The 18,158-nt window shown below is 62.3% G+C and overlaps 1 protein-coding gene across 4 annotated transcripts; it reads right to left on the reverse strand.

Moving 5' to 3' along the window:
• Positions 1-166: 166 nt before the first annotated feature.
• On the reverse strand, positions 167-17,886 carry CASKIN1 (CASK interacting protein 1). 4 transcript variants are annotated; one of them, XM_031447847.2, is made up of 20 exons: positions 17,602-17,886; positions 11,797-11,848; positions 11,592-11,689; positions 11,264-11,409; positions 11,086-11,181; positions 10,829-10,959; positions 10,235-10,343; positions 10,043-10,151; positions 9,858-9,952; positions 9,572-9,689; positions 8,480-8,581; positions 8,304-8,392; positions 8,143-8,227; positions 7,966-8,057; positions 7,061-7,171; positions 6,886-6,987; positions 5,397-5,535; positions 3,267-5,318; positions 2,215-2,632; positions 167-1,849 (listed from the first exon to the last, which is right to left on the reverse strand). In XM_031447847.2, the coding sequence occupies exons 1-20, from the start codon at positions 17,693-17,695 to the stop codon at positions 1,753-1,755; spliced, it is 4,335 nt and encodes a 1,444-aa protein (XP_031303707.2). In that variant the 5' UTR covers positions 17,696-17,886; the 3' UTR covers positions 167-1,752. The 4 variants fall into 4 exon arrangements, with proteins under 4 accessions (XP_031303707.2, XP_064334410.1, XP_031303708.2 ...); XM_064478340.1 differs by having other exon boundaries at positions 9,858-10,151; XM_031447848.2 differs by lacking the exons at positions 6,886-6,987; positions 7,061-7,171.
• Between the last annotated feature and the right edge of the window lie 272 nt (positions 17,887-18,158).

Raw genomic sequence — 18,158 nt, forward strand, 5'->3', positions numbered from 1 at the left:
GCCCCAGCAGCCTGTGGGGAAGAAGCTGGGGAGGGACCACAGGCAGCTCCTGTTGACAACCTCAGGAGCAGGCTTTTTGGTGAATTCTCCTTGCCAGGAACAGGCTAGCCCTCAACTTGCCCCCAACACCCCCGCCTCAGAAGTGATCCAGGCAGCAGTGATCCATTTTCTGCTGTTTATTGACAGCTGACAGTAGTTCCCTGCCCGGACCCCCCTCCCCACCTGCTGGCCCTGGCCTGGGCCACCCACTGAGGAGAGGCCAGGGAGATGGCCAGGCACTCCACCTGGGGAAGTGTCAGGTTGTGACTGCTGGAAGGGGCCCCACATGCCCAGACACCACCTCGGCAGAGCCCTTCCACCTGCCCAAATCACAATCGCTGGTTTTCGGCGTTTTTTAATTCTTTTTTTTTTTTTTAAAGAAATGTCAAAGTTGTGCCCAACACACGTGAATCAGCAAAGACGATAGAGGAGGCCAGTCAGTATTTTTTGGAGGGGGTAGAGGGAGGAAGAGAAGGCGAGAACGACCACACAACACGGCCTTGGACCACGAGCAGAGCGTCCGTGGGAACTCGAATGGGGGTGGGCTGGCTGCAAGGAGCCAGCTTGGGGACCCCAGGGAGGGAGAGTCGGGTACACCCTCACGTGAGCCACACACAGCCTGGCATGCACGCCTCGCACCCACTGTTGTCACCCAGCTGACACACCCACATTCACCACACTGTGTACACAGCTCCCCTGAAGCCCAGGGGCACCCTCATGCCAGCACCCCCAAGAGAGGAGGAGCCCTCTCCATTGTCTCCACCGCGTGGAGGACACAGCCCAGCAGCGAGCAAGGCACATCCTTCAAGTTCTTCAGATGCAGAGAAGTTAGGAGAGAGAGCAGAGGGGAGGCCCTGGTGGAACATGGAACCCTCCCCAGACCCCAGCCTCCTGTTTGTGCTACTGGGCCAGGGGTCTGGCCACTCCTGGATGGAGGGAGGGAAGGACACACAGACAGATGGCCTGGGCCTCTAACAGCTTTTGTCTTGAGCTAGATTCCAGTGTCCTTGCAGTTGGTAAATGGTTTTCTATAGAATCAATAATATTTTTTCTTTCTTTAAATATATATTTGTTAAAGTTATAACTTTTTGTTTCTCTGGGGAAATCTGCCTCAGCTCATTCCCAATAAATACTCTTCGATAGCTTATATTCTGGGGGGTGCAGTGGAGCAGGGGCCCCAACCCCAGCCCCTTGTGCTGCGCCAGAGCGGCTGGCAGAGGACCCCAATGGGCAGTTCTGTGCTGGGCATAGGCCTGTGCTCTGCCACAGATTGGGGAGGGGACTACAGCGGCTGCCCCACTCCCGCTGCCTCACCTGGCAGGGGTTTCAGGGGCTGCCCCTCCTCCACCCACAGCTGGCAGAGCTTGGTGGTGGGTGGGCAGATGGCCCAGCAGTTATTGCACAGGGAGCAGCAGATAGGGACGGGCACCCACGGGGCAACAGCATCTGCCCAGAGCCCTTGGGTCCCCCAGCCAGGCAGTCCTCCCGGCTAGGCTCAGGGGGCAAGAGTTGTGCTTGTGCAGGGGCTGGGCAGCACGGCCTACCCCCGCCTCGTGCCTGCAGCCACTTGGAGGGCTATCCCCTGCGCCCGGCTCCCCTTGGCCCGTCGCCCTGCTCGCTCGCGCCACGCCACGAGGTGCCCATCCTGAGGTAAAGGTCAGTGTGCGGGCCAGAGCCCATGCGGCGCGGGCGGGCCCGACGTGGGCGGCCGCGTCACTCCAGCATGGCGTCCAGCTGGTCGGCCAGGTCGTCAAACATGCTACCAATGTCATCCAGGATGCTGCCGGTGCTCTTCTCTGCGGCCGAGGGGCTGGGGGCGGGCGCGGCGTGAGTAGACGGGGTCGATGCAGAATGTCCCGCCCCAAGTCCCGTTCTTCCTCTCGTTGAGGCCACGCCCTCGCTTCGGGGCGGGGCCAGAGTAGTTCACGCCCCCACACCATCCACCCCGCCCCCGAATCCAGCCCACGCACTGCAGCCTGGTGCGAGGACTGGGGCAGCTCGCAGACCCCGCCCAACCAGGGCCCCGACCCGCGATGTATGGGCGGGGCCTGCTCCAGACCATGCCCCTTCAGTGCGACTCGGCTCCGCCCTCGCAGGGCACCCTTGAAGCGCTCTCAGGCAGCATTCTCATGTAGGCCCTACCTACGCCCACGCAGGACCCCGTCCCGCACCTACCGTGAGCCCTGCGCGTCCTCCTGTCGGATCTTCTCTTCTACGGCCTGCAGCGCCGCTGCCAGGCACGCGCTCGTTTCCTCCAGCTTCTGCCGGACGCTGTCCCCAAGCGAGGCACCGTCGGGCGCAGCTGGAGGCCCGGTGGCGGCGGAGGCGGCAGCGGCGCGCGGCGGCTTGGCGGGCACGTGCAGCGCGGGTGCACCTGGGGACGGGGGCCTGGCGGGGCTGGCGCTCAGTGAGGGCGGCGTGCTGGCCGGCTTGGCGAGGGCGGCGGGCGGCTGGCGTGCCGGCGAGGGCGCCGGCGACGGACTGGTGCTGCCCGACTGCAGCCCCGCCGCGGCCTTGGCCGGCTTGGGCGCAGTGGGCGGCGGCGGCGGCTTGGGAGACACAGGCGGCGGCGTGCCATGAGCACGCTTCACCTCTGCGGGGAGGAGGAGACTCGCACCGGGTGGGAGGTAACGAGGAGCGCGCGCTGCCCACCCCAGCAGAGGCCCTGCCGCAGCGCTAAGGTAACACCCTCTGCACTGCTAAGGCCTCATCCCTCCGCAACCCTCAAGCCCTGGGCCTCCCTGAGGCTGCCAGGGGTCGGGCTTCCCAGTGCACACCTGCTTAGGTGACTGCCTCCAAACCCGGGCCAGCCCACCCCCACCTCCATCCCTCTCCAGGTGTGGCCTACTGCAGCCACTGACCCTTCAGTTGCTTGAATGCTACAGGGCCTTTGCACCTCTGATCCTTATGCCTGAAAGCCACTCCCCTCCCTCCTGTGCTGGGGTTACTCTCCAGCCAGGTCAGAATCCTCCCTGACCCTTCCAACCTCTTTCTTCCACAGGTGCTGCTATTCATGGCTCACTGAGCAATGTGTGGATTCATCTACCCTTGTCCCAGCTCGGGGCTGGTGGAGCGGTCCAGTGGGTGGATGGATGGATGAGAGAGAACACTTTCCTACCCCACTTCACCTGGTCTTTATCAAATCCAAGAAATGGAAAACCCCTCAGACCATGGAGTGGGGAGCTGGCAGCGGGGTGAGGGTTCCCTAGCAGGCTCCCTGCACCTACCTGGGCTGCCCGGACCTGGCAGCGGCACCTTCTTGGAGGCAGGTGTGGGTGAGCCCTGGATCTTGGGCACAGGCTGAGCCAGAACGGGCTTGGGAGAGACAGGCGGCTTGGTCAGCTTCCGGGTGTCGCTGTCGGGCGGGGGCAGCGGGGGCAGGTGCATCAGGTCAGAGGGCGGGGGCTCAGCGGGCGGAGGTGGAGGGGGCAGCTCTGGGGGCCCAGCCTGCTCAGAGGCCGGTCGGCGGCGCACAGTGCCCATTCCATTCTGGTACACAGACAGCGGTGGGGGTAGCTCAGGACCTGCCTCCCGCTCCTTGGCTTTGGGCCGGCGCTTGACAGTGTCGGACTCAGTTAGGATGAACTTCACGTTCTCCTGCTGGCTCTGCTTGGCTCGGATGCGCCTCTTGAGTGTGGCACTGGCCTCCACCCTGGCCAGGGGCGGTCCCTCTGCACTCGCCTCGCCCTTGGCCGGACCTCGAGGCCTCTGCCGGGCAGTGCCATCTTCCACAAACTGGCCGTGATCTGCAGGGGGCCCCTGCTCTCCTGGACTACGGCGAGCAGTGGCCAGAAGTCCTGTGACGGGCCCACTCAGCGTGCGGCGCCGGTTCACCACCTCACCATCAGGCCCAATGGCCTCCTTGTGTTTCACCGAGGCCAACACTGTGGCCACCCGCCCTGGCTCCGGGCTGGCAGGGCGAGGTGTGGGGTGGCCCTCGGGGGGCCTGCGGGCTGCCCGGCCCCCACCCCCAATGGACGACAGCTCGAGCATGGCTGCAATGCTCTTCACGCTGCCAGCACTTCCTGTGTCCACACTGCCAGCCAGATCACTAGCCCGGCGGCGCTGTGCTCGGACCCCCAGCTGGCCATCCTCAGTCCCAGCCCCCTCGGTCTCCACATCTGGCACCGACTCATCGGCCAGGTTGGCACTGGCCATGGCTGAGCTGGAGCGCTTGGGCGGGGGCGGTGGGGGCCCCTTCTTTCTCGGTCGCACAGCGAATGACTGGCTGCGGTTAACGTTCTTGTCGGCACCAGCAGGAGCCCGCACCGAGTGGCTGCGTCCCACACGCCGCTGGACCGTGGCATAGGGCCCTGCAGCCGCCGGCACCAGCAGCTCGTCCCGCTCCGGCTCGCTGTCAGACGCTGCGTAGCGATTCAGGCTGTGGGCACGCTTCTTGGGCCGCTCTGGCTCCACATCAGCCTCGGGGGGCAGGCACAGCATGGGCACAGTCGTGGGAACAGCCGCAGGTGCAGGCCCCGGAGCAGCCGGCGCTGCCTCGCTCTCCACGGGTTGGGGCAGCACATAGGCAAAGCCACGGTGTGTGGGTGACTGAGGCAGCGAGCGAGGTGACATGGGTCGCTCTGCTGGTGGCAGCAGCTGGGGGGTGGGCTTCACCTTGGCTGTGGCTGGGGCTGGGCCATGAGGCCCCCCCACAGCCTGGGGGGAGCTTGGCCGGGCTTTTGTGGGTGTCTGCGGGGGCGTGAAGTGGCTGGCACCTGGTGGAAGGACCTGCCGTGGCTTGCCAGGCACTGGGGGCACGCTGGCCCGCTTGATGCTGTGGCCGTGGCGGCTGGGCCGCGCCTCCTTAGGGGGGGTCCCTGGGGCTGGCCCCTCATCCAGCAGGTACTCCTGGCTTCGTGACATGGGGCTGCCAGGCCCAGGGGGTCCATCGCCCAGCAGCTCCTGAGAACTGCTCATGTGCCGAGCCCGCCCACCCAGGCTGGGCTCTGGCCGCATAGAGGCCCTTGGGGTGGGCGGCAGGTGGTTGGAGGGCTTCTCGGCAGTGGCAGCGGCAGTGGCAGCGGCAGCAGCCCCTTCGGCCGGGCCAGTCATGGCAGCCTGCAGCTCACCGCTGAGCTCACTGTCCTGGAAGGTGGTCATCTTAGGAGACTGGCAGTCAGCTGGGGCAGGCTCAGGTGGGGGTGGCGACTCTATGGCCATCACTTCAAGCGACTGTGGTACCTTCCGGCGCAGGGGTCCCCCCTCATACTTGGCATACTCTGCCTTCTGTAGCTCCGCCAGTTTCCTCACTGCCAGCATTAGCTTCTTCTGGTGTCCTGAGTAGGGCACAGGGAAAGTAAGGCCAGGGAGGGTGGCAAGGACCAGGAGGCAGCAGGGGCCGGGTGAGGCCTCACCCAGCTTGGTGATGCCGATCTCCTGCAGATCCTCCCAGGTGATGTCGGTGATGAAGTCAATATTCTCATAGCCGTTGTCCACCAGCACCTTGTAGTACTGGGCCAGGCCGATCATGGACAGCCACACAGCCAGGTTAGCCTACGGAGCAGGGGACACAGAGGGCAGCCCGAGCTGGCTGCCCACACCCTGCCCACCACTTGGAGCTGTCAGAGGAAGGGGCACCGGGCCAGCCCCGCACAGACAGACAGAAGGACAAACAGACAGGCCGGAGGTGTCAGCTTTGGAGACAGGGCCGCCTTGACAGGAGCCCAAGGCCAGCTCACACACGCGTGCCAACACATGCAAACACACACAGGGGTGACCCTTTCCTCAGGACACCCTTTGGGGGAGAGCAAAGAACGTGCTTCCTCACTTGCCCAGGCAGCCACAGGGACAGCACTCAAGAGGACACACCCCACACATCGTGGACACAGACACACAGCACCAACCAGATACGGGTATACACACGCCTTGCATCTCAGCCACACACGGGCACTGACACCCTGCTGAGTCACGCTCACCAGTTCCCCACCAGCGCAGGCACACCTCATATACCATGTCACACGCATGTGCAAGCGTCTGTGTTGGTCTTTACCCAGAACCAACTGGTGGCTCCCTGAATGGCATCCACCTGTCCACACACTCCCAGCTCAATGTCACTCACACACCATCACGCAGCACACTTGATCACCCCCTGGGTGCAAGCACAGTGAGGCCCATGGGACCCAGATGTGCTGGCTGGGAGGGGCCCTGAGCCGCTGACTGAGTGGGGTGAAGCAGGGTGGACAAACATGAACCTGCTTGTCACCAACCCACAGCATCTCCCTCATGGATGTGTGGGAGCCTGAAGCACAGCATGAGGCCCAGAGAGGCAGCAAGGATGCGACAGGCCCTGGGCCCACCTTCTCCCAGTCCAGAACCTATCCCACCACAGGGGTGCCTGTCTGTGACAGCACGGCCCACTGCCTATGTGGCTGTCAGCCATCAGGGCAGCCAGCATGTGCAGTCATTGATTGGCGCCCAGAGTGTACTTAGTGCACGTGTGTTGCCTGTGTACACGAAGCACACACACACACATCTCCCCCATGTGTGTGCCTGGGTGTGTGCGAGCATGCCCTGTCAACACAGCCCCTCTGCAGTGTCTGGGTGAGTGTGCAATGGGCAGCAGTACAGGAGTGCCCGGTGGCGCCGGTGTCCTCGTGTGGCAGCCTGAGTGTTGAGCACGTAGTAGAGATGGGGACTCTCCAGGCTTCCAGCTCCTTTTGCCCTGACGGCCCTCAGAGGCTGTCCCCTCTTGCCCCTGCCCCAGTGCCCCTGACGGAGGGACAGGGGCCATCCTCTGCTCTCCTCTCCCTGGATTCCCCAGAGGGCAGGGGAGGGCTGTAGCCAGGGAGGCAGTCTGTCTGTCTGCCCGTCCTGGCCTGGCCACCGGGGTGCAGGGGGCCTTACGGGTTTGTGCTCAGGCAGCCAGTCAGGGATGCTTAGGCCACTGATCTCTGCAGTAATCTTCTTCCGGTGGCCCGGCTTGGTGACCCCAATGGCCGTGAGGTCCTAAGTAGAGGAGAGGCCTGTTAGTTGGAGGCTGGAGGCCCATCACTGGGTGGCCAGGCTTCAGGTAGCTCACCTCAGGGGTCATGCGGCTGATGGTGGGCAGGTCGTAGCCAGCACTGATGAAGTTGGGGGCGTAGAGCTGTAGCTGGAACGTGGCAAGCCACTGGCTGACAGCCTCGGTGCTCTGGAAGACACAAGGCACCCGCTGCAGGCTCGCCCGCCCGCTCACCTGCCAGGCATGCATCCCAGCCACCGCAGTGCCTCGTTCTCTGCTCAGCCGAAGACCGTGCAGTTCAATCTGCCGTCCACTGGGCCATCTGCAGCCAGGGCCCGGTCAGCCTGGCACCGCTGCTCCTCCTCACGCTGTGGTCCTGGATGCTGCCGTCTTGAGCATCGTCCAGCACTTCAGCCTCCTTCTATGATCTCCACCGGGAGGGTCCAGCTGCTGTCCACATCATAGGCTTCCCTGACAGTCCCCCCCATTCCTGTCCCAGGGACACCCTGGAGTGTGGTCCCATGGGAGGGGCACTAGGAATGGGGCCTCAGGTAGGGGCACCTAGTGCTGCCCCTCCCCACCCTAGTAGGTGGGCTCTGCCCAGAGTTCTGCAGAGGACTCAGCCAGCAGCTCGCCTCCCCTAGCACGCAGGTGCAGCACACCGGACCTATCTCACCCATGCACACCCACTGTCTAGTCTCACACCCCTGCCCATCCACACGCACACATATGCATACACGTGCCCGGCTTGCAATCAAACCAGCCACACAAGCACACCCCCCAGTTCACTGCACACCTGTGTCACACCTCCTAGACACACAAGCTTACATGCATAGCCCATACAACAGACAACACCTATACACACAGACAGATGGACAGAAGGACGGGCCTGGCCTGGCCTGTCAAGGGCCCTGGCTGAACTGTGGCCAAGCCAGGCAGGCTGCCCCAGGCGCCCCTCCCTGCGGCCGGCCCAGCCCCTGTACCTTGCCCTCTGATGCCGCCTCTGGCTTCTTGGGTGGCTGTTCCCCAAAGACCTGCCCAGCATGGGCCACTGGAGGCTGGGACCGGGTGGCACCTGGGGACAAGAGGGTGTGGTGGGGCAAGGGCTGCCTGGGGGCTACCTCCCTGCCAGGCCAGCAGTACCGTGTCCTTGCTCTTACCTGCGGAGCCCTCCGGAGGCTTGACAGGGCTGTCCCCGGGGCTGGAGTCGGAGACAGGCTTCTGGGAGAGCACTGTTGCCAGGAGCTGCAACCCAGACAGGCCAGCTGGCCAGGGCTGCTCCAGCCAGAGGCCACCCCAGTCCTGCCACTACCCCACCTACCTTGACCCCTTCAGAGCCTGCGTGTAGGGTGTGGCCCCCACTGCTCCGGCCACCAGCCACACTGCTCAAGCTGCCACTGCGGTCCCCACCTGCCAGCAGGAGGGAGCATCATCTGCCGGTGCTGGCCCGGCCTAGTTCGGTGCTGCCTTACAGAAGTGTGGCTGCCTGCCACCTACCTGCAAAGGGCTTTCTCAGCACCCAGATCTCCTCAGGGGGTGCAGGGGTGCCTGATGAGCTGCCTCCCTGGGGTGGGCTTGGTTCGGCACCTGCACGGGAACCTGTGAACCAAGCACAGCCTTCCTGAGTCCTGGACCAGCTCTGGCCTGGGGCATTCTGTGGCCTGGCCCCTGAGCCTGCGCAGAGCAGAGGCCGAACACACACGCCTTAGGGAGTCGGCACCACAGCCTCCTCCTGCCCTGGCCGTCTCCAAGGAGCTGAGAGACCCTCAGAAGACCCCTCCCAACCCGGAATTTTTGAGAGCATGGCAGAGAGGGGCACAGGCCAGGCTATCCTGCCAGTGGCTCTGTGGTCCTGTAGGTGGGGGAATTGCAGGAGGGTGCAAATCCCTCTGTGACAGGGTAGCAGGGAGAGGGAAGAGGCCCCCAGGAGCCTGGGACCAGGGTCCTCAAACCAGGGACCTAGAGGTCTGTGGGTGGGCTGGCTTCACCTCATAACTGGCCCTCCTCTGCCCTCTCACCCCACCTGTCAATCTCCATGTCCTTGGTATGGGGTAAACCGATCTCCCCATGGCCCTATGGCCTTGTCCTGTGCCCCTCTTCCTCACCAAGTCAGCCACACCAGCCTCCTTTGGACTCACTAATCACACTCTTTCTTGCCTCCCAGCCTTCACACACGTGGTTCCCACTGCTGTTTGCTGCCCGCGGCCAGCCCCTCCTGTTTCTCAGGGCCTTCTCTGACTGCCCTGTCCACAGCGGTCTCCATCCACATTCTCTATCAGTGGCTGGTACCTTCTATGTTTATTCCACTGTCCTCTGCTTCCCTCCCTCCCCAAGGGCAAGCTCCTGGAGAGCAGGAATGACGTCCATCTGGGTCACCGTCTATTCTGAGTGGCTAGCCTGCAAGGTCAGCTGAATAAAAGAAGTGGGTGTGGGGACACAGATGAGGGGACAGCTGGCAAGACACACTGCTCGACCCCACTCCAGATCCTACACCTAGCAGTGGCTAGAGCTTGGTCCTTGCCCTTTCAGCTGACACATCCGTGCATGTGCTTCCTTCTGGCCCGAGCTCAGGCCTGGAGGGGGACTTGCCTGCTCGCTTGACAATGGCCTCGCCCAAGGAGGACGGGAAGTAGCCCACACGGTCGTTGCCTGTCCTGTTGTCATGGATACAGCCCTTCCACCGGCCATCTGGATGCTGCTCAAGGACCTGGCCAGATGAGGTGGGGGAAGTATGCTCAGGGAGACGCCCCTCCAGGTCAAGCAGCTGGATGGCTTGGGCCTCCTGCTCAGACTCCAATGCCCCCCAAGTTCTGCTGGGTGTTGTGGGGTAAGCATCCCACCCCTCCTGGCTCCAGCAGCCCCTGGCCATCCTTACTGTGATAATGTCCCCTGCTTTCACATTGAGGCTGGTCAGGTCATAGTTGTTGCAATAATCCTTGGTCGCCCGGACCTGCAGGGCCGCCGAAGCCTCTGGGGACACAGGAGGCAGCAGACCCCCCAGTCCTGTGAGCCGGCCCGGCCCAGGCTCTGCCCCTGCCCACCTGCCCTGCCCGGGCCCACCTCGCAGCAGCTGCTTGATCTCCTTGCTGGCCTGGGAGGTGGTGAACTGGTGCACGATGTCCAGGGCTGTCTGGCTGTAGGTATTTCTCACATGGGCATTGATCCCGCTCTGTATGCCAGAGGGCGAGGCCCATCAGAAGCGCCCCCCCGACACCCACATGTGACCCCAGATCCCCCAGCCCACTGACTCACATCCAACAGCAGCCGAACCACTTCTGTTTTCCCGCAGAGTGCGGCCTCGTGCAGGGCTGTGCCAGACTTGGTCTGGCGGTTGATGTCAATGCCGGCTTGGAGGAGGAGTCTGGTGGGGAGGTAGGAGTAGCCAGCGGGGTCTTGCACAGGAGCCCTCCACCCCAGCACCCCCAAGCCGGGCTCCAAGTCCTGGGGGCCTGAGAATAAACCAACCCTGCCCCACCTCCCTGACAAGACAGTGATGGAGCACTTGTAGAAGTGCCCCTCCCTGGATGAACCCTTCACGCTGTTATCTCTTCTCATTATAATAGGAGTGCTGCTGTGATGCCCACTTTAAGGATGGGGAAACTGAGGCTCAGAGAAGTTCAGGGCTGCCACAAGATGACCCAGCAAGCAGCATAGGCCGTGGGGCTGTAGAGGCCAACCTCGCAGCCCCTTCTGGTACATTCTTCATGTGGGTGGCTGGAGGCATCCTTCGCACCCGGAGGCCTGACCACATCCCCATGGCTCCCTGGCTCCTCCTGTCTCATGGCCCAGCCAAGAGCAGGAACCTGGAGGCTGAGTGCTCCTTACCCCGCCCCAACACGGCCATACCTGATGATGTCGATGTGGCCATTCTTGGCTGCCAGGTGCAGGGGGCTGGTGCCATTGGGGTCGGTGGTGTCCCCAGGCCGGGGCTCCAGCAAGGCCGCACACATGTTGCTGCTCAGAAGCAGCTGGACCACCTTGAAGGAGGAGTCAGAGTAGGGGGGCCCAGAAATGGGGTTGGGGGTTGCAGGTGTGTCCCACGATTCCCACCTCAGAAGAAGGTGGAGCAGGTGCAGTCCCACTCAGCTCCCTGGGAGACTTACCCCAACACGGCCAAACTCACAGGCAAGGTCCAGGGGTGTCTTCCCCGAGTTGTCCACCATGCACGGGTTGGATTGGTGCTGGAGCAGCATCTCAGACTGCAGGGACCATCAGGCCTGAGGGTTTCTGTGGGGCTCATGCTGCCCCAGGTGCCCTGTCAGCCCCCAGGGTGGTCCTTACCACGTCATAGTGACCATGCTGGGCTGCCAAGTGCAGGGGGATGTGGCCCTCATCGGATGGGATGTTCACCGCTGAGCCTGCCTTCAGCACCAGCTTCATGGGCTCCTTCCGGCCCTGCCAGGCTGCATAGTGCAGCGGCCGCATGCCTGGGGGCAGGTGGGAGCCGCTGGGAGCTAGCTCCTGACCCTGACCCCAACCCTGACCTCCAGGATGCCGATCCCACGAGAACCTGCCTCTACCCAGACCACAACCCTGGGCTGATCCTCCAGGGACCCCACTCCTGACCTTGACCCCCTGCCCCAGCTCTGAGGTCCCTAACAGGCCTTGCCTTTGTTGTCCTTGATGTCCACAGCAGCCTGGGCCTCCAGCAGCAGGGTGATTAATTCCGTGTTGCCATTCAGGGCCGCGTGGTGCAAGGCAGAGAAGCTGGGGTAGGTGACAGATACGTATGGGCAAGGACCAGGGCACCCTAGATGTCCCCAGAAGTCCCTAACCCCCATTCCAGACTGGCATCTTCCTGGCTGAGAACTCACCCATCTGGGTCTTGGAAATTGACATTGATCTTCTTGGTGGAGCCCAGGAGCTCTGGGGGTGGAAAGGAGACACAGTGAGGGAGGCTCTGCCCCTCTACTGAGGCCTACCTACCTGCCCTCTCTGGGAAGCCTCAGAACAGACAGATAGTGACTGGCTGGCTCCCTGGTAGGCTCAGGGCCAAAGCTCCCTGGGTCATTAGTCTAGAAACATTCATTCATTCATTCAACTCTATTCCCTGCACTCAGGTCCAGGTACCAGCTTTCAGATGTTGGCTTCCCACTGAGCTAAGATGTTGGAAGGTTCACAGGGCCTGTCCTTGCCTGGGGACAGAAGCCAGGGCTGTGCACCCCCACAGGCACACACATGTGCACATGAACCCCCTCCATTGGGACGCTGGCTGAGCACCTGCCAATGGTGGGAGGGAGAAAGCCAGCCCAATCTGTCTCTCAGAAGGGCCCAGATGGGGCCGGGGGTGGCCCAGGAAGGCTGGAACACCCGGAAATGGGGGTATCTCTGGGAAAGATCTCAATTTCCAGGGTGCAGCCTCCCCCCACTCCCAGCCTTGGGCCTGGCCAGTGTAGATGAGCCCGTATTCGGCAGTGTGGGAAAAAGGCAGGCAAGTGGGTCGGTGCCTCTGAGTGACCACATGAGAATGGCCACCTTGTCTACAGGGGGAGGCTCAGGATCAGTCCACCTGAAGCCCCAGGGGCTCAAACCCTCCCTTTGGGGCCCCAGTCTCCACCAGCTGCCTACCAGAGGAAGGGAGCCCACTGATGCCCTCCCCATGGGCTCAGGTCCAGCCGGACTAGGGCCAATCCCCTGCCTGACTGGGCCATGGTTATATAACCCATTTGTGGGTCAGTCACTCTGGGAGGGAGGGGCTGGCGGGACAGAAGCCCCTTTGTCCCGGCCCAGGACGAGGGTGGGGGTGGGGGGCTGAGGGAGTCAAGTCACAGGGTGGGCTGCTGCAGGGCCTGCTTCGTGACCCACAGCAGCCCCGGGCCCTCCTGCCTTGGTTCTCAGCTGCTGGATGCAGGGTCTGGGTCCCTCAGTGGCCCATGAAGCCCACAAAGTCAGACAGGCCTGAATTCAAATATTCCCTCCGCCCCTTAGTGGCCCTGTGGCCTTGGCCCTGAGCTCAAAGGTTCTAACAAGGCTGGCCTCACAGGCCTAAGGGCATTTCCAGACAACACAGGAAGGGTCTGGCACACAGTCGGCTCAGTTCGTGACAATCACTAATGTTAGCTCTATAGGAGTCCCACCCCCACCCTCTCCAGTGCAGGGCTTCTCTGGCACAGAACGGAGGCTCCAGAAAGAGAAGCATCTCCACTCCCCTGCCCCTCCCCCTCCGCTCAGACACTTCGCTGTGCTGATGTCCGCCTAAGTTGGCAGCAATGCCACCCTTCCCCTTGGTGGTCTAGGCCAAAACCTTGGAATCAGCCCCAGGTTCTTTCTTAAGTCTATCTTCTCCATCAGCAAATCCTCTTGGCTCTACCTTCAAGACACTTCCAAAGCACACTCAGAATCCTACCATCTCTCGCCAGTGCCAGCATCACCACCCTGGGCCAGGCCAGCATCTCTCGAAGAATGATTGCCATCACCTCCTCACTGGCATCCCCACTTCTACCCTGCTCCCTCCAGTCTATGCCTGTGAGGTCAGGGGGATCCCGTTAGAACATGAGTCTGTTCCAATTGCTTCTCTCCTGAAGACTCTTCTGTTGAGCCCCTGTCTCACTGAGGTTGGAGGCCAAAGCTGGACAATGGCACTGCATGAGGTAGCTCCTTTCACTTTGAGTTCCTCATTGCCCCTGTTCCAGCCACATGAGGCTCCTTGATGGCACTCCAACACACCAGCCTCCTCTGCCACAGGGCCTTTAACATGCTGGGGGGGGGGCTATTCTTCCCTCTGTTATCCCCGGGACTTCCGCTTCACATCCTTCAGCTCTTTATTCAAGACCTGCTTGGCAAAGCCTCCCCCACTCCCACCTAAAACGCTTATCCCCTTTCCACCCTGTATCTGTTGTATTTTTCTCTTTAGCCCCCATTACCACCATTTATTTTGTTTATTGTTCATCTGCATCACTAAACTACAAGCTCCAAGAAGACAAGTGACCTGGTGACTAAAATGGTACTGGGCGCATACGAGGTGCTCAGTGAACTGGTGACTGAATTGATACCCTCATCTCATGCACTCCATCCACCTGCCACAGCCAGCTTCAAGTATGTGACCTGTGCAGCCACTCTGGAGAGTCCCAAGCATGGTTGGATGCTCTGGTGTTGCTATCTTGAAATTCTGATTTTTTGGACAAGGCAGCCCACATTTTCATTTTGCACTGGGCTCTGTGAATGATGCAGCTGGGCCTGCCACAGTCCCCTGTCATTAGGCTGAAGGGAGCACAGACATCACTGTCCCATGGCATCCCCCCAACCCTGCTCAGGGCCACACTCAGCACGTTCTCCCACTGGAACACTCAGCCCCAACTCTAATGGTCGCTGTCCCCCCTAACTCTTCTTAGTTCCAGTGTAGCCAGTTCTCAGCTTCTCCCTCAAGACTTCCCAGGCCACATTCCTCTCCTCATTCCCACAGCTGGGCGCCCAGGCAGCTGCCAAGCCATGTATCCTGAGTGGAGCCTGTGGCCAGGCTCACCTGCCTGCATCTACTGGAGCTGAAATTTCAGAGGGGTTGGTGTTCAAGGCCCAGGAACTGACACAGACACCAGTGAAGAGGTGGAGTCTCCATCCAGAAGGGGACCACTCCCCACATGAAGAGGGGCATCATGTTAAGGTCATCCCATCCCTCCCCACTGTTGGTCTCTTCCAAGGCAAAAAGAGCTGGGGGAAGGGTAACAGCTCATTGGTAGAGTGCGTGCTTAGCATGCACCAGGTCTTGGGTACAATCCCCAGTACCGCCTTTAAAAAAAAAAAAAGAAAGAAAAGAGGAAAAGAGCTGGAATTGGATGGAGGGGAGCTTGAGTTCTTGGAGCACCCCCAGTTCCTATGGGGGACACTGGACACCTGGGAAGATCCCAGAATGGAAGCCTGCCTGGGGCTGGGGAGGCTGCATCTCAAGGAGACAGGAGCTCTGAATAAAGAAGCAGAGCATGGCTGGAGGGCCCTGGGTAGGTGGGGAGAAGGGGGCAAGTGGGAACTAAACTGAAGGCCCCAGGAGCCCTTTTCCCTTTTCCGCAAGGGCACTAAGTCCTATGGATTCCCATCAGTAATAGTGAGTAAACCCGTGACTTGGGCTCTCTGGTCTCTTGTGCCCCCCAGCTCTCTAACTGCTTTCCTGTGACCATCCTTACCTTTGAGGTCAGCTCCAACTCCAGCTGCAGAAGCCCTAGGGGAGCCAACCCCAGACCCTGTCCCACCCTATCCTCATGGCCTCCCTTCACGCCTCTGCCCAGGTGCTCCTCCAACCACGGAAGCCACTCACAGGCTACTTTCACAGAGCCATATCTGTCCCCTACAGGGGTGTGTGGTTCTGACCCATCTCAGATTGGCTGAGCCTTGTAGCCTCCAGCCGGGCAAGGCACATTCTCAGCTCCCCCAGGGCAGGCAGCTCTGAGCCAGATGCTGGAAGGGAAATCTTAGTGGGCCAAGGTGAGAGAGCACAGGAGCGATGGCCTGCCTCCAGTGAACTTGGGGAAAGGGGAGGCTGAGCCAGGAAGAAGGGCAGGGTGTCCCCCCACACCCCAGAAGATCAGCCCCTATCCCTGAATTTTCCCTTCCAAGCCATCTTGTCTCCCTTCAAGGACAACAACTGCTAGGGTGCTGGTGCTGGTGCATGTGAGGAGAGGCTCCCTTCAGGCAGGAGTGGGGCTGACAGAGCCTGGGGCGACACTGGGAGGTTGAGGAGACAGGAAGGTGTCAGTGTAGGGAGGAAAGTGTGCATCAAGAATCATGGAGACACCTCTGGAGTGGGGGAGCTCCCTAGGGAGCACTGCTGGACACCACCCACCCCATGGCCCAAACTCCAGCTGTACTTTGCTGAATCAAAATATATCTTACTCCAAAGCAGGCCAGTGTTGCCATGACAACCGAGCTAATTCATGGAGGGATTTCTCTGTCTGATTTATTATGCCTGCCCCTGTGAGTCAGAGAGCCCAGATTCGGGGGCCAGGGCAGGTGTCTCTCCTGCCCAGAGACCAGGCCATGCAGGGGTGAATGTAGAGACCCGGGTGGAGACACAGGTAGAGGTAAAAGTCCCCACACCATTCCCAGGTGGCCAGAGGAGAAGTGAGGAGGAACCCTCAAATCTGATGCCCCTACTTCCTCCGCGCACCCGCCCTGCACAGTCTAAGGAAATGGCCATAGTGAGCACTTCCTGACCACTTACCAAGCGCCTGGGCTTCATGCCCGCACTCACTGCTCTTAGACAATGCTACAAGGCAGGGACCACAAACGCCCCCATCCTACAGATGAGGAGACTGAAGCCCAGAGACTGTCTATGCCCAAGGTCGGATTGGCCACTAGGTGGAAGCCTTTGCCTTGCCTTCCACCTCTCAATTCCTGCTCCTGCTTTTGAGGCTCAGTTGAGGCCGCCTCTGCCTGAAAGCCCTCCCTTTCTGAGCCCTGAGGCCCTGAAACCAGCCCCAACTGGCAGACTGTCCCTGCACCTCGGGTTTGGAAGGCAGGGCCAGCCTGTGTGTGTGAGCTTGTGAGGCACGGATGTGCACCTCTCTAATTGCACAGAGCAGATTGGAGCAGCCAAGCAGGGGCTGCAGTGGGAGGGGTCCTCCTGGGGCTCAAGCACCTACCCCCTACCTGCCCCAGAAGCAGTCTCAGCTCTCAGCATCTCCCCTGGAGAGAGGGGAGGGAGGCCTCCCTGGCTTACATACAGTTCTGGGGCTGGGTGGGGCACCCAGACTCCATCTGCCACCCATCAGAGCCCTGCTCGCACCCTCACAGGTGCCCTGACACACTGACACAGCCATACGTGCGCAGCCGCACACGCGGCTGGTCCACACGCCCATCCATCCATCTCCTGTGTCCCCGGGGGAGGCTCCAGGCTGAGCTGGGATGAATGCTGGGATCAGGGCTCCAAGCTTCCAACCATCCCCCCGGGCCCTCAGAGCGCAAGCTCAGGATGGCTCCTGGGAGACCCCCTCCTGCCCCCCAGCCCCCCAGCCCCCCAGCCCCCATTCCCAGCAAGGAAGCCAGAGAGGACCAGGGTCTCTACTGCAGGGTCTGCACCTGCCTCAAGCTCAGCCAGCTCTGGGCGACCTTGGGCCTCTGTTCCCCCATCCGTAAATGGCCCCCAGCCGGCCATGCCTGGGCAGCCACACCCCCAGCATGGTCCTGCCTCCCACTCCCCTGCCAAGCCTGTTATTAAACACGGTGCGGTGACGGGGTCTGACAGAGACTGTCAGCTCAGTAGTCGCCCCTCACTGCAAAGGGCCCCTCCCTCTCTCCGTGGTGTCGGGGAAGAGGGGGAATCCGCCTCGCCCTTTAAAGGCCCAGCAGAGACCTCCAGCTGTCAGTCCGCAGCCCAGGAAAGGAGGGGGACGGAGGCAGGGAGAGAGGGATGCGAACGCCTGCGGTCAGGGAGGTGGGTGCCGCCAGTTACCCGCTGGGGGCTCGAGTGACGGCAGGGCGCTTAGTGCTGCCCCTCCTTCAGGGCTGGCAACGGTGGGGTGCGGACCGAGGGTCTGGGCGCTGCTGGCCCCGCCCCGCCCCCGGGGACCCGACAACATCCCCCTCCCTGCCCTGCGCTGGGCGGGGTAGGGGGTTCAACGCTGGAGACAGCCCCCGGGCGCGCCGCAGCTCCCGCCCGTCCCCCGCGCGCCCCGCGACCCCGCACTCACTGGCCTTCCCGGGCCGCGGCCTCTGCAGCAGCCTCTGCGCGGTCCCCACGTCCTCCGCCTTCACCGCCTGCACCAGCTCCTGTTCCTTCCCCATGGCGCGACCGGGGCCGCAGCGACGCGGCTGCGCTCCGTGCGCTCGGCGCGACTCAGAGGCGGCAACGGCGGCCCCGCTGCACCGGCCGCATCCTCCTCCCTCCCCCGCTGCCTCCTCCTCCGCCCGCGCCCCTCGCCGTCCTCCGGCTCCGGCTCCCGGCGCGGAGGGGGCGGGGAGCGCGTCAAGGGCGGGGGGCGGCCCGGGGGCGGGGGCCGGCGGCGGCGGGCGCGGGGCGGGGGCGCGGCACCTGGCACCGCCTCCCGGACGCCAGGGTCCCCCTCCTGCGGCCGCTGACCTCCGGCCGCCCGCGCCGGTCGCGCGCCCCGCTCCTTGGCTCCGCCCCTACATCAGGCCGCGTCCTCCCGAGACGCCCCCTCCCCACGTGCTGGCTGTGCGGCTCACGCCGGGCCTCTGCGGACACCCCTCGGCACCGGGCGACTGCCAGGGGCTGGGGACAGCAGCC

Source organism: Camelus dromedarius, chromosome 24 (assembly GCF_036321535.1).
Source record: "Camelus dromedarius isolate mCamDro1 chromosome 24, mCamDro1.pat, whole genome shotgun sequence".
NCBI classification, from domain to species: Eukaryota; Metazoa; Chordata; class Mammalia; order Artiodactyla; family Camelidae; genus Camelus; species Camelus dromedarius.